At 47.4% G+C, this 25,189-nt stretch overlaps 1 protein-coding gene across 1 annotated transcript in view; it reads left to right on the top strand.

The window, feature by feature from the left end:
• DIPK2B (divergent protein kinase domain 2B) overlaps positions 1–21,293 on the top strand; it is a 51,934-nt gene extending 30,641 nt beyond the window's left edge. The window contains exons 3-5 of the mRNA XM_024116486.2: positions 12,536–12,709; positions 15,697–15,985; positions 17,525–21,293. Coding sequence (XP_023972254.1) covers positions 12,536–12,709; positions 15,697–15,985; positions 17,525–17,865 — 804 coding nt within the window. The 3' untranslated portion in view covers positions 17,866–21,293. The remainder of the gene's footprint in view (positions 1–12,535; positions 12,710–15,696; positions 15,986–17,524) is intronic.
• Positions 21,294–25,189: the final 3,896 nt, after the last annotated feature.

Genomic DNA, 25,189 nt, shown 5'->3' with positions numbered 1-25,189 from the left:
CAAAACTACCATATACTGACTACTTTCTATGGGCCAGGTGCATTTCATACACATTTGTCACAGTTAATCTTCACAACCTATGAGATATCCTTGTTCCCATTTTACAGATGGGAAATCTGAGGCTTAGAGAGATTTATATACCTGGCCCAAGATCACCTGGCTAGAAAATTTTGGAACTGGGACTTGAACAAAGGTCTGTCTCCTGATTCCAGAAGTCATACCCTTAAGTACTATGCTTTGCTGCTTCCTTACTTTCTGTGGTGGAATTACTGGGTCTAAGGGTATGAACATTTTTAAATCTTTTTAATTTAATCTTTTTAAATCTTTAAAATTACCAAACTGAATTCAACTCCCACCAGCAGTTTTTGAGGGTGTTCATGGCATCTTCATGACCAATAAGCTTTGCCTCTAAGATTACGTATGATATCTGTAGAATAAAACCTAAATTCCTAAATACGGTTTTCAAGAGCCTCACAGTTTGGTCCCAACTTTCTTTCCTGATGATTCCATTGGCCAGATAAGGCCTTTAAGTCTGTTCCTTGCTTTTGCTCAATTCTGATCCTTCAGCTTGAGATGCATTGACGTTAGAGGTCCACCTGACAAAATCCTACTCATTCTTCAAGACCATGTTCATGCCACCTCGTCTGTGAAGCCTTCCTGGATTCCCCTACTGCTCTCTCCTCTGTATTCTCACAGCACTTTGTTTACACCTCTTGTAGCATTTGTCTCATCCTGCCCTGTACTGAACTTTGTAGTATACATGTCACTCTGCCCCACCAGAGTACCAGTTCTTTGGAGGTCAGGACCCTCTCTTATTTAAAAGTGTGACTCCCGTGCTTAGCACAATGCCTTATATAAAGTAGGGGCTTGATAAATTTTTGTTTAATAAATGATTTGCAGCAGCCTCGGGGGAGTTTTGACAAGTTTCCTAACCCACATGAGTGGTTACGACAGTATATTTGAGTTGGGGGAAGACTCCCCAAATTCCTTTTGGTTCTCCCTGCAATGCAGTCCAAAGAACCATTGAGTCTAGTGACGGACCTTAGTCTGGATGGCTAGCACTTCCTTGTCAAGATAAACACTCAGCTCTGGCCATTCTGGGCTTTGCAGCCTCTCTCTCCAGGGCCTCCTGTTCTACTTTCTCATACCCATTCTCTAGGAAGTGGCTGCTTTTCTCTCTCTCCTAACCCTACCCTCCATCCCAGAAAGGACCTGGTAGACGGTACCCTGTGAAGATACCCAGGGTGCAGGGGAGTGAGGGCACTAAAGGTGGGGAAATAGGGGTTGGGGTTGGCGACAGAAAGGAGGCTCAGCCAACCAGGACCTAACCAGACAGTCCGTCACTGGCTCCCATCTGACAGAGAGCTCCTCACCCACAACCCTGGCCCAGAGCTGCCTATCCGAGCCTGCGCCTCTATCCAGGCTTTCCTCAGAATGACAAACCGCCACTCCCCAAATACATACTTAGGGTGGTTGGGGTCCAGTGAGATACTTCAGTCAGGTCGCAGAAAAGTCACCAAGAGAGAAGCAAAGGAGCCAAAGGTGATGTGGTAGGTTTGGAATGTGTCAACATGACCAGGCTGAACTACATTTCCCAGACTTCCCTTCCCTTACGTTTCCGGTTAGAGTAGGCCACAGAGAGATTTTTTTGGGAGTTTGGGAGAGCGGAAGGGCAACAGTGGCCATTTTGTGGCTCACACACGGTATTGCATGTCTGCTCTGCCTTCCCCTTGGCTCCTCCTTCAGCTTCTCTGGCTCCCAGGCTAGGGTTAGTTTCATGCCAAAGGGCCCCAGCTTCTGCAGGTCTCCACACCATCAAGCTCAGAGGCAATAAGAACTGACATGGCTTTCAGTCCATTGTCATGAGGCTCCATCTTGTGCTTGTGGGTTCCATGTTGTCCTTGATCTTCTTTTGCATCTGTCTTCCCTTCTCAACTGCCTGCCTGTGGACTTCAAGCTCCAGCATCATATGGGAGATCAACAGCCTTACAGAGACTACTTAACCTGCTTGTACAATTGTATAAGTTCAAATGCTGTTTTTTAAAAAAATCTAGTAATTCTGCTTCTCTGATTGAACCCTGACTGATACAGGTGGTACAACCTCAACAGAGGGGGTGGGGATAAAAAGAAGCCTGGTAAGTCCCTCCCCCCAGGCAAACTCGAGGCTGGTTTGAAGGTTTTCCTGACAATCAGAATTCGTTCTGAGCCTCCTGGACTACAGGACCTTTGCAAAAGCTACTGAGTTTCATTGGGAGTTTCTGCAACTTTGCATGCACAAATGAGTTGTCAGAAGCACTTGGCTTCCTGTCTTTTGATTTAAAAAGAAAGAAAGAGAGAAAGAAAAAAAAACAGCAGGCTATAAAATGAAATGGCCCAGTGGAGAATTATGACCAGCCTTGGCATACCTGAATCAAAATGACAGACCATGAAATAACGTGTTTTACTCTGTGCCAGCTGCCCTGCCTGTCCCAACTATCAGCTGAATTGCCTGCCACAATGATTACTTCATCTGCCGCAGTGAAAATCTTGGAGCAGCCCACAAATGCTTCAATGGCAAAGCCTCTGGGGCCCCTGAATGGAGGAAGATGCATGAAGGACGAGGTGGGAAGAAAGAGACAGACTCCAATAGGAGGAGAAAGCTAGTCGCTACTTCCACCAGCAGGGTCACCCAAGATGTTGACTACCCCATGGAAGAAGGGTCCAGGATCACCACCAAGTGAGCCTCTGCTGCTAAAGGTTTGACAGTAAGGGGCACAGGTAGGCAAGGGGAGGTAGCCCTGACCAGGACATATTATCCAGGGAATAAAAGAAGAGTGTGCTGGGCAAAGCCATGAAAATGAGAATAAGATGTAATTGTGGGAAGTGGCAAGTGTCATGCCCCCTGATTATAGTATGGGTCAAGAGCAGTGGGTAGATGTTGCAATGGTAGGACTGGGGCAGGGGGGTGGGGGGCTAAATTTTATTCTATAAGACGTGGTTCTCACACTTGAGCAGGCAACAGAATCCCCTGGAGGGCTGGTTAACACTGGCATTGCTGAGTCGCAGCCCCAGAGCTTTTGACTGTGCAGGTCTGAGGCAGAGTCTGAGAATTTACATTTCTAAAGAAAAGTGATTTGAGGAGTATGGATCTTTCCAGAAATGGGACCTAAAAGTGGTATGCGGGGTGGATGGGCAAAAAGGAGTGAGGTCAGCGAGGCTGGGTAGCAAAAGTAGGACAGGGCCCCCAAAACACAGCTACTGGTGAAGAAAGTAGGGAGGAGAGGCTGAGTTTCAATGCAAGAAAGCAGTACAGTCTGGCCTGGGACTCAGGCCTGGGTTCAAATCCTGGCTCCACCACTAAGGAGGGTTCCTCAGTGGAAGACAAGTCGTAGTCAGAAGCCTGTTGGGTGAGCACTGATCCGAGAGGGAAGTCAACCAAGTGATCCTCAGTGGCCTGGCCACCTGCCCACAGGCTGCTGGAGACCACGGGCTGGGTGCCCTTTTCCCCAGACCCCAAAGGCAACTCCTGACCCTCGGATTTCCCTGTCTGGGGGCCCAATCTTACCAACCCCTATGTCTACTTGGCCACTCCAAATAGGGGACAAGATGATAACGCTCATTCCCCAACCCTTCTCTCTGAAGTTAGTGAGCTCCCTGACTAGGGTTTCCTGGGGTTCCCAACTGTTTTTTCCAAATTTAAAGACAGTCCTGGGTCAACGTAGTCACGATGTGGAGTACATTTGTTTGACCCTCCAAAGGCAACCTTGTCTCCTACTCAGAGATCCATTTTATTGTGAAATTTGGGGAGGGGGGCATATTACCACTGACCCCCATTGACCCTTGGAACTGACAGCACTACCTTGTGTTCACAAAGCACTCCACAGTGTGTAAAGCACAGTGAGATGTTTATCATGCCTCCAGGAAAGTAGTATCAGGTACCTACAATGTCCAGAGAGCCAGCTAGAGCCGGGCAACCGAGTGACGTACCTGGTGTAAACCAAACATCTACCATAATGCCCACGAGAGAGATGAGGAAACGGCCTCAGAAAGGGAAAGGGACTTGCCTAAAGGCACACCTCCAGGCCAGCTAAACCCAGGGGGAGCACGAGCTGGGGGGGAGGTGTCTGATGACACAAATGGACACAACACAATGCTAGAGATCACAACGATGACAGCACAACTTGACATAGGGAATCAAAGACGAGAGAGGTCAGCCATTAAGATAAGGAAGTTGAAAATAGTTCCAGATATTCTAACCTGGAAGACTAGGAGAATGGTAAGGTCACTTACAGAAGTGGGAAAATTGGGAAAGATGCTATCTTTGGGGCAAATAATAGCAAATACTCATAGAGCCCTTCCCATGTATGTTTTGCCGAAAGGCTTACTTTAGGTTTCAAGGTTCGGAGGATTCGCTGGCAAAATAATCACCCTACACTCAGTTAAACAAGAATTTAGAGAGAGTTTATTGAATTAACAAAGATTACAGTATACTAATTAAGAAAAGAATAGTATAACTAAGAAAGAATAGTAAAGACAGAGGTTTATACATCACCAAATTGGGGAAGCACCTACATCCAGATCCAAGAAGCGCTGGGAAGTGCCTTGATCAGCAATCTGGAGTCACAGTTGGGAAGGTCCCCGGTGGTGCGTCCACCCCACGGGTGAGACTTCCGTTTGTCACTGAAGGAGCCCAGCTTTTAGCACCAGCCTACGTGCAAGTTTGTAGCTCTGGTTGTTGTCATAAATGCCTTGGTCTTAACTCGTAAGTCTTGGAATGTTCTTGATCCCTGGGGGCTGGCCAGGCCCTCAAGGTGCAAGAAGTCCCGTGACTTACTCCCTGTCTTATCTAATGGTTTACAGTGCGTGCCGGCGCCACCCCTGCTGGCCTGGGTGTAGCTCAGCAGTTTGGCATGCAGCCAGCTTTAGCGTCATTGTCCGGTCAGAGAGAGGCCTAGTGCCACCTCTGAAGCCTGAATGAGACTACTTTACTAGCCTCCCCAACAATGTACCAGACACTTTTCCCGCAGATTTGACCCTCCCAACACCCTGATGAGGTGGGTACCACAATTATTAGGGTAACCATACATTCAGGCTTGCTTGAGACAATTCCCGCATATGCCAGCTGTCCCGATTTAATTATTAATATCCCTTTCACTCTCAAAACTATCCAGGTTTAGAAGATAAGTCACAGAGTTCCCTTAGTTATTATCCCTCAGTTACACACGAGGAAACTAAGGCACAGATCAATTGAAGAGCTTGCCCCAGGTCAGGCTGTTGTTAAGTGACAGAGCTGGGATTTGAACCCAGGTAGCTCGCCTCTAAAGGACAGGCTTGTAACTACTTTGTCATACTGCCTCTCGAAGTTGGTATTGAATCCAATTTTTCACCTCTGCAGCTGGGGGGGGTGAAGGCTGCCCACCTATCCAGGCAAAGACCCCACCCCAAGCCAATGGATTCCAAGATGGAATGGAGGCAGGCAGTGGCCTGGAGAGGTTAGACGTGAAGAAGATCCACCAGGAGGCGCTGGTAGAGGCAGGAGAAAGGATAAACCACCTAACTCCACCCGTTCAGGGGGGATCTTCATTACTCCTCTCCTGGGAGACCTCCCTATCGATTTAAACAGAACTTCTCGAACATTCTATCAGGGCTCAACCCAGAAACTCTGCGGAGTATCAAGAATCTAAACAAACAGAAACCTCGCCAAGAGAAAGGATGTCACAGAGCTAGAGGCTCTGTTTCATGTGGAAATGGGAGCCCTGTCAGAGACAGGCCTTCCGGTGCGAGGGAAACATTTTATATCCCTCACCCCGCCCAACCAAGTCTGTTTAGTTTTTGATTTAATGTTGTTTTAACATCTAGTCAACGCTGCAGGGTATGTTATCCACTCTGAGATGATCCAAGGCAAACTCCAAATTCTGGACCCGCTCTTGGCTGACTTCCTGTCCCTGCTTCTACCCTTTGTGACTAACTTTCCATCAGTGACTAAGTTGCAGGGAACCTAAATTGCCCAGCCGAGGCGAACGGTACCAGAGAGAAACTTCTCAGTGGGGCAAGGGGCCTGTCATAAGGCTACAATATCTTATGGTACCTCGTAACAGCGGCTGAGATGAGCTGCGTCATAAAGTAACATAAAAGACTGAGATTTATGAGGACATTTTTGGATGTCTGAACTTTGAAAATCATCCAGAGGGTTTCTCCAAAATAATCACTGTGGTGGCCAGCATTTGTAGAATGAAAAGTTAACAAACCACATTGAGTCTGGGTTTCAGATTAAAAAAAAAAAATCAGAAAGAACTTTAATAAAAGAGGGGGAAAAAATCCATCTACTGAAGTTGGAAAAGAACGGTGAGCTGTTTCTCTTAATAACATAAACCAAACAGGGATTTTCATAGTTTTGAATACAATGCAGCTTGAAGAAATAGTTGGGAACTTTTGGGTTAATTATCCACAACTGATACAGTTATTGACTGGTCATTGTTCTAATTAGGACACATTGATTAACTAGGACACATAATTAACCTAAACTCTGGACACACTGATTAACTAGGATACATAATTAACCTAAACCCTGCTTCACAAGCACATTTAACAACTAAATCATGTGAAAAGTGTTGAGGTGTGCAACCAGAAAGACAACTCACAGGTTTATTAGCACTAGAACTTTCTCTTCTCCCTGGGTGCTAGGAGAGCTTGATAAAAGTAAATTCACTAAAAGTAAAAACACATTTGTTCAAGATTTCCCTCAGCTTTCCAAATTGAGCTGGCCAGGGCAACCTTCTTAGTGGAAAAGCTAACTTCCAATCTTTTTTTTTCTTCTGGCATCACTACACGTGTGTATTCATACCTCCCCACATAGAACAATGGGGGCCTCTGTGGGCAGCAACGTGAACTTTTTTTTTTACTTTCACACTGTACAGTTTCCATAGTATTTGAATATCTCACAGTGAACACGCCCACGATGGCCAACTTTGGAAACGTCTATCCTCTTGGTGCATGGAAAAAAGTACACGGGCTAACCATTCTCTACAGTCAGTGTGGGCACCGCCTGTGTCCTGATCCATTGATGGGGAAGATGGTGGTAGCCCTTGGAAAGGGTAAGGAGGGGAATAAAGTGACTGGAGATGGCACATCTGCTATCTTTAGAGCTGTGCCATAATTTGCAAACATAATTTTTATGTTCTTTAAAGCCTTAGAACAAAAGAACAGATTCTATCTGAGAAGTGAAAATTAATTCTCGTTTCAGCATGAAGCTCTTCATTAGTTGGATATGTCCTTGGAAAGAAGGTCAGATTCCTGAATCAAACCGTGCCTTCAGTTAGCACTGTGACCTCAGCTTGCTGACTTCCAGTCTTAAAGGAAAGCCAACTTCTTGTCTTAGATTTATCTTTCTAAGAGCATCTAGTGTTCTTTCTTCTACACATTTTTTTCCATCAGAAAAAGTGTATTCAGTGGTGGTAAATCTTTGCTTTGCTTTTCTTAAATAATATAGGCTATATTCTCTGTGGTGTGCAATGTACCCTTGTAGCTTATTTTATACCTAATAGTTCGTACCTCTTAATCCCCTACCCCTATATTGCCCCTCCCTCCTTCCCTCTCCCCACTGGTAACTGCTAGTTTGTTCTCTATATCTGTGAGTCTCCTTCTTTTTTGTTATATTCACTAATTTGTTGTGTTTTTAAAATTCCACACATAAGTGATAAATCATATAATATTTGTCTTTCTCTGTTTGACTTATTTCACTTAGCATAATGCCCTCCAGGTTCACACATGTTGCTGCAAATGGCAAAATTTCTTTCTTTTTTATGGCTGAGTAGTAATCCAGTGTGTGTGTGTGTGTGTGTGTGTGTGTGTGTGTGTGTGTGTGTATACCACTTCTTTATCCATTCATCTGTTGATGGACATTTAGGTTGCTTCATAAATCTTTGCCTTTCGAGTAGCATTTGCTTTGTGGAAACAGCTAAAAGTCATCCAGAACCAAGTGGGATCATTAATATGGGAAATGAACTTGAGGATAATGTGCACCAATAAGCAGCATGATCTTTAACAAGTCACCTCCCTTTCCTGGTCCCTACCTTAGTATTCTCATCTGGAAAATGGGAGCATTTTACTAGATCACTTGATAATGCAGCCTACCATTTGCATTGGCCAGCACGAGCTGCGAAATTTAATGTCACTGCATTTTCCGCAAACTGTTTAAGCTTTTTTAAAATCAATCACTTTAAATTTCCAGGTGAGTCACAGGGCAAGAGAAAACTAAAAGCTAAAAGTCCCTGTGTATGCCGGGATAATGTCTGTGAAAGGCTTGCCATATGGCCTGACACTTAGAACTTCCAGAAAATGTTACCCTCCTTTCCCCAACTGTGTCCTGCCAACCATGGTTTCAAATAGTGATCACCACAGAGGCTTCTGCGTCAGCCCTCCACATGCAGCTCCCTTGCCACCCTCCGGAATTCACCAACACACAGGACCACTGGGAATGGGCTGCGTGTGCCCCACGTTCTGTGATGGCAGGCGGTCAAACCCCAACCGAGATGTTGTCCCCCTGCTGTCATCTTCCACTTCCAACGGGACCCTCAAGCTGGGTAGATCTCACCCATGGCATGGAACTTGAGAAGGACTAGGGCAATTCTGGGTAGGTTATTGAAGATCCACATGACTTCTAAGTTGTGGTCTGCTCTGAGGAAAGCCCCCTCCTGCTCTCTTGAACTCTCTTATCTCTGGCTTCTAGGGAGGAACAACAAGCACAGCTCTCTCCAGCAGAGTCAGAGAATCATTTGTCTAGACAATTTAACTTTCACGCTTCTGTTCCGGTAAGAACCCTTTAAATGGGGACACCGCTGATTGCTGGTGATTTTTTTGAGCAAACACATGACAGGATGTGGATAAAAGCCAACCGAAGGTCAAACAGCTCATTGGGGAAGTTACTTCTCATGTACTCAGATTTCACTAGAAGCTTCAAAAGTGAAAGCAAATCTAGATTTCCATCTCAGTTGCTGTTGTTTCCGCACAGAACAAGTGCTTTTCCCTTGGCACCAGTGTATGTGTGTGTATATATTATATATATGTAATGTACATATTGTATTATGATAATATATTACACAAAATATACAATATTAATAATTTATTAACCAATATTAATAAATATAGTATAAATGTTAATATAGTAAATTTTATATAAAATAATAATATGCAATATAATATAATTATATATAACATATAATATTATATGATATAATGTGTGCATATATATATGCATATATATATATAAAACAGATTTATTTCAAGGAATTGGCTTATGAGATTGGGGGACTGGCAAGTCCAAAATCCATAGGACAGGCCAGCAGGCTGGAGAACCTTGTGCAGGACCTGATGTTATAGTCCACAGGTGGAATTTCTTCCTCCTCAGGGAAACCTTAGTTTTGCTCTTAAGGCCTTTCAACTTCTTGGATCAAGCCCATCCACATGATCAAAGATAATCTCCTTTACTAAGTCAACTGACTGTAGATGTTAACCATCTCTACAAAATACCTTCACAGCAACACCTAGATTAGTGTTTGATTGAACAACTGGGCACCGTAGCCTAGCCGACTTGACACATAAAACTGACCATCACAATGATGTACCCATTAAATTTCACTGACTGTTTTATAAACTATTAGAGATTGAGGTGGAGAAGCGTGCCAATCGCTCTCAGTACCACCCTGCACTGAAGACCCCTGTGAGGTGACAGTGCGGTAGAGCAAAAGCCCGGTCACTTGCACCACACGGTGAAGACCTTGACCCACTGGCTGGTTCCCTAGGGATGGCACCAGACAGGAAATGCAAGGATGAGGAAACCGGGCATGAGAGGGGGAGGGGCAACAGAAGGCCAGTGTTTGGTTTTCCTTTTCCCTTTCATTGGAAGACGGTGAGTTAGCCCTGTTGCCCATGTATAGAGAAGGGAGTAGTGATTTGGAAACTCCAAAGCAATGGGAAATCCCCAGAAAGTGTGTATTTCCAATAAAATAATGAATTATTATTTTATTGGAAATGTTTGGTTTCCTAATTCTGTTTGCCATTGGCCAATATCACTGTGGGCTTGCACTTGGCCAGCACAAACCAAACAGGAGTAGATGCAGCCCCACTCTGTGAGTGGGACCTTGGGAAGCAGCTGCCTCCACCATAAAGGGAGATTGGGGTACAAGATGGGTTTAGAGCCCCTTCCGGCTATAGTTCTAGAGATGGCCCAGAACCTTCTCAGCAAATATACCAGTTATTTATTGCTGAGTAACAAACCACTTCAAAACTAGGGGCTTAAAACAACAGGAATCATCAGTTTTGCTCACAAATACTCAATTTGGGCAGGGCTTGGTAGGAAGGCTCATGAGGCTCCACATGGCATCAGCTGGGGTGGTTCAATACAGCACTGGAGGACCCATTCCCAAAATGACCGAGTCATGTGTCTGGCAAGTTGGAGGCTGGCTGTCAACTAGGCACTCAGCTGGGTGAGAGCTAAGGGTCTTGCTTTCTCTCCATGTAGCCTGGGTTTCTTTACAGCATGGTGGCTGGGTACAAGAGAGAGCCAAGTAGAAGCTGTATCTCCTTTTATGGCCAAGGCTCAGAAGTCATACAGCATCACTCCCATAAGCATTCCAGTCACTAGAATCACCAAAGCCAGTCCATGCTCTAGGGGAGGGGAATTAGATTCCACCCTCGATGGGAGGAGTGTCAAAGAGTTTGTGAACATGTTTTTAAATCACCTCCACAAATGATACCTCTGGTGTCCACCCTCATGTTGGGTACTAGCTCTGACACCTCCTTTTTCCTTGGCCCCCCTCCCCCATTTAGCCGATCACCAAGACTTGTAGATTCTACTACCCTCAAATCTTTTCATTCTCTCATCTCACACCTGGACCATTGCATCTTTTTAACTGATCTTCCTGCCTCCATTCTTTTCTTCTGTGATATCTAGGATTAGGTTCAGCTGCATGTGACAAAAAATCCAAGTAACAGTGGCTTAAACAAGATCAAAATATACTTTTCTTTTACATAAAAAAAACTGATACATAGCTGTCCAGGGCTGATATAGTGGCTCTGTGATTGTCAGGGATCCAGGCTACTTTCATTTTTCTGCTCCACAACCCTTAGCATGCCCTGGTCCAAGATGGCTGCCCAAGCACCAGCCATCACTTCCACATTCCAGTCAGGAAGGAAGAAGGAGTAAAGAAGGATACACCCGCTCCCTTTAAGGACCTTTCTCAGAAATTTCTACTTATATCTCATTGACCAGCACTTAGTCATGTTACCACACCTAGCTGCAAAGGAAGCTGAGAATGGAGTCTTTATTCTGGGCAGTCATATGCGTCACTAAGGTTTTTGTACAGCTTGTTCCCTCTGCACAGATACCCTCCCACCCTCTTTGCACGCTCACTCTACCCTTGCTTCAGGCCTCCGCTTAGACTTCACTGCCTTCCAAGAAGCCTTTGAGGGGCCCACAAATATGTTTTGATTTCTTTTAAAATCAGAAGAAAAAATCGATCTTTTAGATCCAAGAACATGTTTGAATATATAATATTAAGGTATTTGTCTTTGTACCAATGCAGTTGTAAAATATCATTTTTAATATTTTTTATGGAGGAAGGGGCCCATGAAGGCAAAGGATTTTGTGCCAGCGCCTCCAAAAGTTCTGGTGTGGCCCTGCTCCTGTGGGCTCCCATATCTCCCTGACCTCACACCAGTCATAGATCCCTCTGCATCACATTGTAACTGCTGGGCAATTGATGGTCTCCCCCGCCCGACAGGCCTGGGAGGGCCGTGTCGATTGTGGTCCCCTTTGCATCTGCAGTGCCTCAAATACAGTCTGGTCCTTGGTAGACTCCCTGCAAACGTTGGTGGGTGAATGAATGAATGAGTGCTCTGAGCTCACCCAGCTACAGGGTTACAACCCCAGTAAAGATAAGGATGCAGGTCCTGCCTGGCTCCACCTACCTACTTCTCACCTGGTGCACTGTCTTAGTACAAATACTAGGTATGTGTGACTTGGGGAACTCACTTAATCTCTCATGACCTAGTGACCTCCCAAAGGCCCCACCTCCTAATACCATCACATTGGGGATTAGGGTTTCAACATATGAAGGTGGTGGGATGGGGGGAGGGCAAAGGTGTAGTTCATATCAGGTTCAAATCCTGAATCCAGCCCTTCCAACACTTACCTACACTCTGCAGACTTCCAGTTCCTCAGTTGCAAAATGCGGGTGGAGACACAGGGCCTCCAAGGCTCCAGCTGCTTTTGCTAGGGACGCACTGCCTGCCCAGTGCCCGCCTACCCTGACCCCAGGACCGCTCAGTCCCTTCTCGACTCCCGCCCTCCCTCACATAGCCTGCTTAGGCCCCTCCCACCACGCCCCCCAGGGGTACTGTGCTCCATAACCCCCACCCCGACCCCCTCAGGGCCTAGTTGGTCCCCCGCAACCCCGCGATCTCCCCCAATAGCAGGGCCTGCCCGTGCCGGTCCTGCCGGCACTCACGAGCACTCGGCACACTTTCCTCCTCCCGGAATCTCTCCCACCCGCTGCAGGGCCTGCCCAGCCCCCTCTTGCGCTGCCCGTCACAGCGACTCCTGGATCGCGTGGTCCGGCGCTATGCGGAGGTGGCCGACGCTGGCAGCATCTTCATGGACCACTTCACGGACCGCGACAAGCTGCGTCTCCTCTACACGCTAGCTGTCAACGCCCATCCCATCCTCCTACAGGTATGCAGGGACCACCCCCCTCCCGGAAAGCCCGTCCAGGGAGCGGGTTCACTTCCGGCTCCGAGAGAGCAGGCCCTGGGTTGAGCTGTCTCTGCCATCACTGCACACCTTGGGGCCACCAGCCCACGTTAGTACCTTTGTGGCATTTAGTAAGTATGTGTTGGCTTCTGCAGTGGGGAAGTGCTGTGGTTGCTGCAGAGGAAAGAGGTGTGGGAGCTGGGGAGGAGGGGCGGCGGGGAATGGCAACTTTCACGGCCAGAGGCAGCCCGGAAGGGCTTTGTGGAGGAGGGCAACTTTGACCAGGTGTCTCAAAGATCAGTTCGACATGAGCTGAGCAAGCTCAGGAGGTGGGGAGATAACCAAAGAATGACCCACCCGGAGTGGTGCTCGGCAGCTGTGCTTGGAAAGGAGAAAAAAATGGAAGTAACCTAAATGTCCATCAAAAAGGGAATGGTCAAAGAGGTAAGGATGCTCTGGAACACTGGTCCACGAGGCAGGCGCGCTGGCCCCTGCCTTCATGCAGCTGCCAGTCCAGTGGTAGAGACAGGCCCTTAACAAGTCAACTAACTTGCGGAGCCCCATCACACCCATTTCTCCCGGATCCCAAGAGTCAGGACGCTTACTTAATGGGCACAAAGGAAACTAGGAAGGGAGGGGGAGGAACAGAAAAAGGAGGGTGGAAGAGAGAGGAGGAGAAGGAGGAGGAAGAGGAATAAGAGGAGGCGGGAGAGGAAGAGAGGGAGGAGAAAGAGGAGAAGGCAAAGGTGCAGGAAGAGGAGGAAGCCCCACAACAGTTAATAATAATTAGTATTGTTATTAATTATATTATATTATAATTATTTATAATACTGTATCGACTTTAATAATTACATCGAGATTATATTTTAATTATTTATAGTATTGTGTTAATATTAATCATTCTAATTAATAATTATATTAGTTATATGTTTATTTATAAATAATATAATTATTATTTTAATAATATTTATACTATATTATTTTGTTCTGATTATTTATAATATATTTAATTCTAATTATTTATATTATTGAAATTATTTATGAGATAATATATAAGTACATATTATTTTTATATATAATATATTAATTATATATTATTGGCCAAAGGCATGATGGCTAAGTACATAATAACAACTCATTTCTTGAGCACTAGCTATGTGCCAGGCACTGTGTTAAATGTTTTACATCATTATCTCATTTAATGCTCACAACTCGACAACCCCACAGGAATATTATTATTGTCCCCTCTTCCAGATGAGGTAAGTGGAGCTCAGAACTGTGAAGTGACTTGGCCACAGTCCCTTAGGCAGTGTCAGCGATGGAACCCAAACCCAGAGCTGTCTGACTTCAGGGTCCACGCTCTTCCTGCTAAAAGCTGCCTACTGACGTTGGCATTTGAAATCCTAGAGGACAAGAAGGAATTGCTGGTTGTCCTGCACGCTCAGAGGCCTTCCTCTCCCGTTGTCCTACACTTAGTGGCCAAGGCAGGTGACCTGGCTACTTCCAGCCCTGGCTCCTGAGAGGTCTGGGCTGGGAGTCTCCATCCACTCTGAGCTCCGCCCAGGAAGGGCATGGCGTCGATCTGCCCCCAACCCAGGGATGACTCGTGGCCACACATTTAGACATCGCCAGGGGGCCGGGGGCCTCTCTCCATGGCACACAGTGGAGAGGCCCCAGTGGGCGGGGGTGGGGGGACAAGAAAAGGTTCTTCACAACATGGCGAGTGGGTTAAAATGGCAGAAGGCCACAGAAAATCATCAGAAAGGGGGATGACTTTGTTTTTTTAAGAAGGAAAATGAGAGAAAAAAAGTGTTAATAGTTATAGTTTTTGTCATTTCTCCCAAAAAGAAACACCATTCTAGATATAGCTGCCTCAATAAATATTCAAAAAAAAAAGCTAGGATATTCCCTCCACTCTTTTTTTTTAATTGAGATATAGTTAATTTACAACATTGTGTTAGTTTCAAGTATACAGCAAAGTGATTCAGTTTTATATATATATATATATATATATATATATATTTTTCAGATCCTTTTCCCTTATAGGTTATTACAAAATATTGAGTAGAGTTCCCTGTGCTATACAGTAGGTCCTTGTTGGTGATCTATTTTATATATAGTAGTGTGTATATGTTAATCCAAAACTCCTGGAGCTCTTACAAGGAGACAGAGGAAACTGGGTGGAGCTGTGTGCTTCCCTAGACCAGTGTTAGGCTGTCAGAACGTTCCAGTCAGCTGGGGAGTCTCTGTGAGTGTGTAATTACCCCAACCAGGCAGATTCGCCCCGGGCCACTCCCAGGGCCAGTGCAGCAGTTCCCAAAACTTGAGTCACCCAAGGGTCACCTTCATAATTTTTGCCCTATCCCAGAACCTACTGCCTGCAGTTATTTTTTTTAATATTTTCTTTAAATCAGCCTTAAGTTGACCCTCTTTTTTTCCCCCATAGCCTCTTCCTAAGCCGTGATATCTGTGAAATCTGAAATGCTAGTCATATTTTTTCAACTCTACAACTCTTCAAATAAACACATTCCCCTGAAGCCTGAATACCCTCTAAAATTGTAGCAAGGGCATCAGCATTCTCTTACCTCGCTTGGGGCAGCTTTGTTGAAATGCAATCTACAATATGGAAAGAAGAGCTCCCTTTTCTGAATCCCTCCATCAACAATGGAATAAAAAAGTGGTGGAGTGAGGGATGGGGGGAGCAAGGTATTGCCATGTTCCAAGAGGTATAAACAAGGTTAAGGGATGCTTTGCTGACGTGTCTTGAGACGCTGGGTACCTGAGTAAGGCTGATCTTTCTGTCTGCTCTTGGGGAGAGAGAGAGAGAGAATGAGAGAGAGGGAGAGAGGGAGGGAGGGGAAGAGAGAGGGAGGGAGGGAGGGAGGGAGGGGGAGAGAGAGAGAGGGAGGGAACCGTCTCAGGAGGTTTTTCTCCCTAATCCTCTAATGCCTCCTCCTCTTGCTTGGCAGATCTTCCCGGGCGCCGAGGGATGGCCACTGCCCAAGTACCTGGGCTCCTGCGGCAGATTTCTGGTCAGCACCAGCACCAGCCCACTGCAGGAATTCTATGGTGCACCCGCAGACCAGGCGGCCGACCTGGCCTACCAGCTCCTGGGTGTCCTGGAGTCTCTGAGGAGCAACGATTTGAACTACTTCTTCTATTTCACCCACGTGGATGTAGACATGTTTGGCATCTTCAACAATGGGCATCTGCTCATCCGGGATGCCAGCGCACTGGGCGTCATCGACAGGCAGGAAGGTACCCAGCATGGGCCTGGCTGAGCAGCTGTCATGGAAGCCAGGGTGACAGGCGCTAGGGAGGGGTGACGACGGGGCCCGGGGGTGGGGTGTGGCTCACACCACTGGGCCTCGCCCGTCTCCCTGTGTCATAGTGAGAGCAGCCCACGTTTGGGACGGGAGAGAGTCCCTCTCCCCGTTTTAAGTCTCTGCTCCAGCTCCAAAGGGGAACCGGACTTGACCTTGTCAGGGCAGGAGGAGGAGATTTGCACTGTGCTATGGCCCCAGCTTCACCCTCTGAGGGCACTGCCGTTGTCCAACTGGGTCTGTGTGGCGGGGGGACCTGCCCCGCCCCGGCTCACACACATACAAGCCCCTGGATCCATCTCCCCCTCAGAGCCTTTCTCATCAGAGGCTTTATCTGAACTATCTGGCTGATTCAGTGGTACATTTCGCAATCCATTTCGGCACCTTTGCTCTTTATAAAGTTTTCAAATTGAAAAGCGTGGCACCGAATGAGGTGTATGAGTGCATCGTGTTTTTGATGATGTGCACAGGCTCATCCAGGGTTCTAGAACCCTTTGGACATCGCAGTCTGTAATGGCGACTAGATAGTCTGAGCCCAATAGTAGGACAGAGGATTTTAATTTCCAATTTCTGATTTTGTTTATATGAGAAGGCCTACAAAGATAGACCAATTAAACCACGCTTACTCATTTCCTGATTTGCCTTTATTAAGAAGAATCAGGGCTTCCCTGGTGGCGCGGTGGCTGGGAGTCCGCCTGCCGAGGCAGGGCGCGCGGGTTCGCGCCCCGGTCCGGGAGGATCCCGCGTGCCGCGGGGCGGCTGGGCCCGTGAGCCACGGCCGCTGGGCCCGCGCGTCCGGAGCCTGCGCTCCACGACGGGAGGTGGCCACGGCGGTGAGAGGCCCGCGTACCGCAAAAAAAAAAAGAAGAATCAAATGAGAAGAAGTGGGGCTGATTCCAGAATATTCGGGATATGTAAACCACTGAATATCAGTCCCACTACAACCCGTTGAAGGCATATTCTGGATTACCTGTTCTTTCTCCCAACTTTGTATTTAAAAAGGGCACATGAAACTGGCCCTAGGAATTTCCTGAGTTCCCTAATTCAGTCATAATAATGGGAGAATCACAATATGCATGGGAGCCTTACCATTAGAAGCCCAAGTTCTGGTAGGAAGAAGTGCATTTTCCATCCCCAGGCCTCATCTTTTTTTTTTTAATTAATTTTTTGGGCACGCCACGTGGCATGCAGGATCTTAGTTCCCCGACGAGGGATCAAATCCTTGCCCCCTGCAGTGGAAGCGTGGAGTCTTAACCACTGGACCACCAGGGAAGTCCCAGGCCTCACCTTATTGTAGCCGAGAGAGTTCCCCCCAGGGTCTCAACGGGGGCCATCATGTCCCTGAGCCCTAAATCTCCTGGTGACAGGAGATGCTAGGAGTCTGCACCACTTTGCCCAGCGATTCTCATTAGTGATGCCTCCCCGCAAGGAGAACAGGTTGTAGGGTGTGTGATGTCTTCCATGTCTCTTGTAGGCAGCCAAGCGGCCTCCAGGGCAGGAGAGAATAAAGACATCTTCAGCTGCCTGGTCTCTGGATGCCAGACCGAGCTGCCCTCCTGCGACACCATCCCTGAGAAGCAGAGCCTGGTGCCGGTGTGTGGCCAGGTGCTGCCCCCACTTCTCCAGGCCAAGTTCCCGTCCGCGGTGCAGGAGGAGATAGACGCCGAGCTCGCTCGCTGTGGGGAGGGTACCCGGCCAGACCCCGAGGTCCTCCAAGCCGCCAGCCGGCTGAAGGACATCTTGAGGCCCCTGAGAACCTGTGACCCCAGATTTGCCTACCGCTACCCAGACTGCAAGTATAATGATAAGTTCTGAGGGGCTGGAGCCTTGCTGGCCTCCGGGGACCACATCCTTGGAACTTGCGCTGCCCGCTCGCTTGCTGCACGGTTGAAAGAAGCTGCTCCCTTTTAGACACTGGGAGAAAGGTACCTTTGTTTCCCAGGGAGAAAGGAACATGCCAACCATCAGAGGGCAGTCATGCCATCGGGTGGCATGATTGCGCCTGCTGGCTGGGTCATCGTGGAAGAGCCCAAGGGTGGGCATCGGAAGAACCAGGTGTGGACACTCATTCGGCCTCTTTGAGCCTCATTTTTCTCTCTTCTCCACCAGACTCTTGAGTTAGTGCAAAAACACAGGGATATGAAGGGCCAGGGACACGTGCTCCCTCCCCCCAGCCCAGGTGGTTACAAAGAATGTTCCAGAAGCATGCACGGCCAGGGCAAATGTGACGGAGCCGTGGAGGTCACAAGGCTGGCACGGAGGGAAGACTGTACCCCTGCCCTAGCCCTCCTGCCACGCTCCCCGCACTGCCACAGGGGGAGGAGACTGCAGGACAAGGGGACACGTGGACAGAGGCCCTTCTGTCCCAGAAGTGTCCAGAGAGGCACTTCCTGGTGTGGGAAGGAGCCAGGGGTAAGAAGAGAAGAGGGCTGGGCTGGGGGCCAACGTGTTTGTCCAGGTCCTCTGAGAACCAGGTGTCAAGACAGGATTAAATGGGCAAGGATTGTATCAATATGAAGGAAGATGCCTGGGGGGCAGGAAAGGCTGGGAGAGCCATCAGGCCGGGCTGTAAGGTTGACCCCTCCCTCCCCCAAGTGACGGCAAGAAGGTCAGGTTGGGGCATCCCAGACTGCCATCCGCGCAACCGAAAGAAGGTTCAGCGAGACCGTCAGGGTGTCCTCGAGGCAAAGCCAGCCATCAGAGGAGCTTCGCAAGAATGGAGAGCCCTTATATTCCTTGTGGCAGGGAACAGCCCGTGGGAAGCATGGCCTCAGCCCAACCGCGAAGATGGATTTCAAAGCACAGCGCAGGGCACTTAGCCAGCTCTGCTCCCTGGAGCAGAAGGTCTGTGAGTTAGAAGATTCTCATTGTAGCCACAGCCGGGGACCAGGGCCAGCTCTCTCCGCACCGTGGCCTCCAGGGCAGGGCTCTAAGGAGTCTGAGAATTTTCATTCAAACTTGGCCTTACAGGTCATTCTAAAAATATTTTTTCAAGGTCAGCCAACGGAACGTATTTTATTCAGCAGTTTGCTTTATATCTTTAAAATGTTTAGCCACGTGGTATGTGGGTCTCCGTGTATACTCCTGCCCGGGCCCCTCAAACATTAGTGGGGCTTCCTTGGACCTTTGCCCAGCCTCCCTGCCAGCCCTCCACCCCGCAGGGACCTCTCAGTCGGCTTCCTCTTTTCTACCTCTGAATCACCACCTTTAAGGTCAGAATGCCTGGCTTAATAAGGCTTCACGCTGCAGACGGGGAAAATGAGGCCCAGGGAGGAAGTGTGACTTGCTGGGATAGTTCCAGAACTCCTGCTACCAGTCCAGGCTCCTCTTGCCTTCCCCTTCAGCCTCTGTCCTGCCCAATTCTGGTCCCTTCACTCACATTTAAAGAGTAGCCAAGAAAAGTCCTGTTTGGTGGTACACTGCGGTGCGGTTGGGAGTTGCTCTGGGGCAACCGTAACAGTGAGGATGCCAGGCCAAGCTTCTGGGGGGGCAGGCTTGGGCTGCCTGAGAGTCTTTGAGACAGTTGCTTCCTGGCTTGGTCTGGAGAGCGAGGATTGACCACCCTTCCCAACACCCTGCTTTTTCAGCCCAGTGAAACTGATCTTAGACTTCTGGCCTTAGGAACTCGGAGAGGAAAAATTTCTATTGTTTTAAGCCCTCACTGTGGAGTCATTTGTTATGGCAGCCACAGGAAACAAACACATACCCCGGACTCTTAGTGACTGCTTCCCGAGAACCCAACTTGCAATGCTCCGCAGCTCCAGTCTATTGTGATGGATTCAAAAGCCAGACCCGCCAGGAGGGAGTGTGTTATGCGTCCATCACCAGGGCTGGGGCTTGGACGGTTCCGTTCCTCCACTGACTAAGTCCTGGGCATCATTTAAGACCCTGAGTCCTACCTTGACCCAAAGCTTTTCCTGACAGCCCAGCTCCCAGCAAGCCTTTTCTGAATCCTACCTCTGTACCCCTGAACCCCAGGCCCGCACCCGTTTGAGGCTAACCTCAAGGGTATTCCAGAGAGATCTGAGCTCCTCCTCCCCATCCAGCTGGGAGCTCCCTGAAGATGCTAGTGGCACAGAGCTCTTTGTATTCCCCGTAGCAATCAGCACAGGGCTAGGCACAGACCACGTGCTCAGAAAATATTCTTGCTGAGAATAATGACTATGTTCTTCGATCCTTTTTGTTCTGTGCTCTTCATACACCATGTGCTCTAGACTGATTTTTTGTGTCCCCCACAAAGACTCATAGGTTGAGATCTTAACCCCCAATGTGATGGTATTTGGAGGTTATGGGGGTGGAGCCCTCATGAATGCCCTCATAAAAGAGACCCCAGACAGCTCGCTCACTCCTTCCGCCATGTGAGGACACAGCAAGAAGGTCCTGGCTATGAACCAAGAAGCTTGCTCTCACCAGACACTGAGTCTGCCAGCCCCATGATTTTGGACTTCCTAACCACTGGAACTGTGAGAAATAATTGCTGCTTATAAGCCACCCAGTCTGTGGTATTGTTATAGCAGCCCAAACGGACAAAGACACCATGCTGAACATATACAAGTCGCAGCCACGTCCTCGAGAACAGCTCTTCCCCCTCAACAGCCAGGAGGCAAGTGAGTCAACACTCAAGAGACCTGGCCAGAACAAAATCATTGTACTATGTTCTCAGCCCCCTGGAATCTGATTGGAGGCATTATTTTTTCTGTGTTTTGCCAGCCACTGTCTTTTTGCCTGCAGGACCGGCTGCATAATTTGTGGGACCCCCTGCAAAATGAAAACGTGGGGCCTGCTGTCACTGAGAATTGCAACATGGGGCCAGCAGAGTGTTAACCTAAGTGCAGGCCCCGTACGACTGTATGTTGATACCCACGAAGCCAGCCCTGGGTGCCTGAGAATACTAACTAACCTCTGTGTAGAGGGTTCTTGGGGTTTACTGGGGTCTCACTTGATCTCCACAACCAAGGGGAGTAGTAGCTGTGGAGCCAGAGGTGATATAAAATATTTAATAACCATCATGGCAAAGGAACTGACATAGGAGAACAGACTCCATTGGCTTCAGCTATCAGCTCGGCGTCCCCACAGCCCTGCGGGCAAGTCCTGCTTTTCAAACAAGGAAACTGATTCAAGCGATTTGCTCAAAGTGACAATTTTTAGGTCTCCTGCTTTCCTAGTCCTCCCCTGTAGCATCTAACTTCTGCCTGTATGTGATTGCATGAGCCTGAATATTTCCTCTAGAGCTAAAATAAATACTTTGTTGGATTTGTATTCATTTTGAAAAGGTCTAGAGCCCTGGAATCAGACACACCTGGCTTCAAATCATGACTCTGCTGGTTACTGTGTAACCTTGGGCAAGCTGCTTAACCTCTCTGAGTCTCTCTTTCCTCACTCATAAAAAGATGAGAAAAAGATTTACCCTTGCAGGGTTATTATCCTATTTAAATAATACACTGTTTCTCAAGAGCCTGGCACATACGGGCGTTCTATATTTAATGGCAAATGTAGGGCAAGATCAGAGGGTTTCCTGGCAGAAAGGGCTCCTCACACAGCCAAGGTGAGTGCTGCAGTGTCTCCGGAGGGGCGCTGATCTCTGCCCCAAGGCTCTGCTCCAGACCAAAGGAACCACCAGGATGCCGCAGGCTGCCGGACAGTCTGACTGGGGCCATTTTTCTTCCCTCCCGCTCTCCAGACTCTAGGTTGATCATGAATGGCAGCCGGGCAGCCACTACACTCGCCTCCACAGCCTAGGTCTCCACCAGGCTCAGGAGGGGATCCTCCTTGAGCAGGTAACGTTGGGATCCTTGGGAAGTCCACCCGTGCTTAGTATCCGAGAGGTTCAAGTATCCCTCTTGGCCCATTGAAAGCTCACAGCTCACTGCCTGTACGTGGTGATGTGGCTTTCCTGCCCACTTCAGGCCTGTTGCTCACATATATTGGCACAGCTGAGCTCACGTGCACACAAGTATAGTCAGATCGGTCTGCAGCTCTTTATGTCATTTTTTAAAAAACGGTTGCATCTGCGGGCTATGCGGGATGGTCAACACCCAGGCTGAGGGCCCTGAATTTGCAGATGTGATGACCCTCTAAGAAGGCACCTTAGAGGAATAGGCCAGCAAAGGGGAGCTGAGCAACCAGTGGCCCGCCCATTGGACCTCTTTGTAGAAGCAGACAAGGAGAGGAAGCACCCCCAGCCCACTAGGGTGAGCAGGGCATCGTCTCAGGCCTGAGCTGCCTGTGGCAGCGCAGAGAGAGCAGCGGCTCTGGAAGCAGACTCGTCTGCTTTCAGATCCTGTGCCAGCCCCTCTCACCAAAATTCGTACGTCAAAGTTATTGACTGCAGCGTTGTTTGTCATTGCAAATACAGAAAACAACTTCAGTGCCCGTACATGGGAGAGTGGTTGAATAAACTGCAGTACATCCACACAAAGGAATGCTATGCAATTCTACAAATGAATAAGGAAGGTCTCTAGGAACTGACATGGGATGATTTGCAAGATATAGTATGACGTGAGGAAAAACAAAAAAGCGCACAAGGGTATTTATAGGATGCTACCTTTCATGTAAGAAAGAAGATATAAGACAACGCTTATGTATCCGTTCACCTGTGATGCAAAAAATGATATACACACACACACACACACACACACACATACACGCATACGTATGTGTGTGTGTATATGCATGTGTGGGTATATAGATACATAGATCTAAAGAATAAACCAGAAGCTAATGAGATTGGTTCCCTACAGGGGGTGGGTGTCAATGCGGTGGAAAGAAGAGAGGAATGGGAGTGGTGCAGCAGGGATATGAGGAGGGAGTGAAACTTTTCTGAGCATGCCTTTTTGTATAACTCTGACTCTTAGAACCATGGGAGTACCTCACACAACCCACAAATAAATAGTTAAGATCAACCAGGAGGTGGGTTGAACTAAAATGAAATACAAAGAGTAACAGACGGCCCCAACTGTATTACAAATGAATAAAACAACTACACAGAGGAACTAACTTAAGCAACTTGGAAACGAAGCCTTTTGACTACATAGTATAAGACGAACAACAAGAAGTGTACGCACACTTTAAAACGGTTAATTTTATGGTATGTGAATTTTACCTCAATTTAAAAAGAGAGAGGAAAAAAAGAACCATCCACAAAATCTGTGCTCTGGTTAGTAAATATTTTTCTCATGAGGATCTGGGTTAGCAATTCCAAAACTACTTTAAGTTTTGAGCAAGTAAGTAAATATGTTGTGGATGGTGAGAGACGGGCTTCTCACGGCTCGAGAAAGGAGTTACAAGTCAAGAAAGAGGGAATTTTGTGTTCCTTCCAATTTTGAAGTCTGATGTTAGACTGGAACTGGAGGTATCACTATGAACGCAGGCTTTCTTTTTTGTTGTTCTTAATTTTTATTGGAGTATAGCTGCTTTACAACGCTGTGTTAGTTTCTACTGTACAGCAAAATGATTCAGCTATACACATACAGATATCCCCTCCCTTTTGGACTTCCCTCCCATTTAGGTTACCACAGGGCACTAGGTGAGTTCCCTGTGCTATACAGCATGTTCCGCTCAGTTGTCTATTTTATACATGGTACCAATAATGTATACGTGTCAATCCCAGTCTCCCAATTCCTCCCACACCACCCCTTCCCCCCTTGGTATCCATACATTTGTCCTCTACATCTGTGTCTCTATTTCTGCTTTGCAACTAAGATCATCTATACCATTTTTCTAGGTTCCACATATATGCGTTATTATACGATATTTGCTTTGCTCTTTCTGACTTACTTCACTCTGTATGACACTCTCTAAGGATTTCTCATATATATGCACAATGCCCAAACAGCAGTCAGTGCTCACAAACGGTCCTCAATGGCAGACAGACGTCAGAACCAATTGGCAAAATGCCCAAATAGCACTTCGTGCTCAAAAGAGAAGTTTGTCCGGGTACACACTGGTGGACTTAGTCAGTCTTGGAGCTCATCAACTCATCCAGATGTATGCTTCCACCCCCACCGCTCACATCACTAAGATGTGAGTGTATAGAAATATATTTCTTAGCTCTGTCTCTGAGAGGGTCTATAAGCAGCGACACCCCAGTACCTAGTGCCTGGGTCTTGGTTTCTTCAGTAAAAGAAACCAGAGCTCTTTGGAGAAATAGCTGATTCCAAGACTAGACCGGGAAAGTACAGGATGAGTCTGGAGTACTCTTGTGTTGCCAGAAACGAAGGGACTCCCAGGAGGCAAATTTGGGACAATTTGTATATCAAATAAATAATGATAGTAATAACACATAGAATAAAATCAATTCTTATGAGACCATACTGATATGAATAAATAAACAGATAAGTAAATAAATGGAGGAGGCAAGAGCTCTTCCTTATGGTAGAATTCTAATTAATAAATGTAGCAGAAATGATGGGAATGGAAAATCACCACTTGGCAAACACAGTAATAATTCTTGCAGGCAGGTATCACCAGTGAGGCTAAAACTAGTAGATCATAGTATGAGAAGCAGGATGTTTGCATCGTCTCAAAGTTATCTCGCCACAACGCACTCATAATTACAAAGGGAAAAATAGTAAATTTATGCTGAAGACACCTGGCAGACACAACTTCTACCAAGTGATCAAGGTCAACGTCACTAGTCATAAGTCACATAGACATCAGGTACCCTCTGATATGATGCACTGAGAAGGGCACCGCATCACTTTGGTGGTATTCTTGCCCCAAAGGCAAAACCTCAATTGAATCATGAGATAACATCAGACGTATTGAGGGACAACCTACCACTAGCCATGAGAGACCAAGAAAGACTAAGGAATTGTCACAGATTGGAGGAGACTAAGGAGACATGAGAACTACATACAATGTGTGGTCTTCAGTTGGATCCTGGAGCAGAAAAAGGATATCAGTGGTGCCGATACCCACCAGCCCAAACTCACCAGCAACACTGCTGTAGTTGGACAAGATGGAGTTATTGCTCATCAAAACAAGGGAGAGTGCACATCACGGAGCAACATGAGGTGTCTCAGTAAGAAGGGGTTAGAAAGGACTTCGTAGGAGATTGGGGCTCTTTAGGTGATTTGGGGGAGGGTTCAAGGAAGCAGGGCTTTGCTCTAGATTGAATGCTCTCAGGAAGAGGGGTAAA

This window comes from Physeter macrocephalus, chromosome 21 (genome assembly GCF_002837175.3).
Source record: "Physeter macrocephalus isolate SW-GA chromosome 21, ASM283717v5, whole genome shotgun sequence".
NCBI lineage: Eukaryota > Metazoa > Chordata > Mammalia > Artiodactyla > Physeteridae > Physeter > Physeter macrocephalus.
This window is presented reverse-complemented; position numbering and strand designations above follow the sequence as displayed.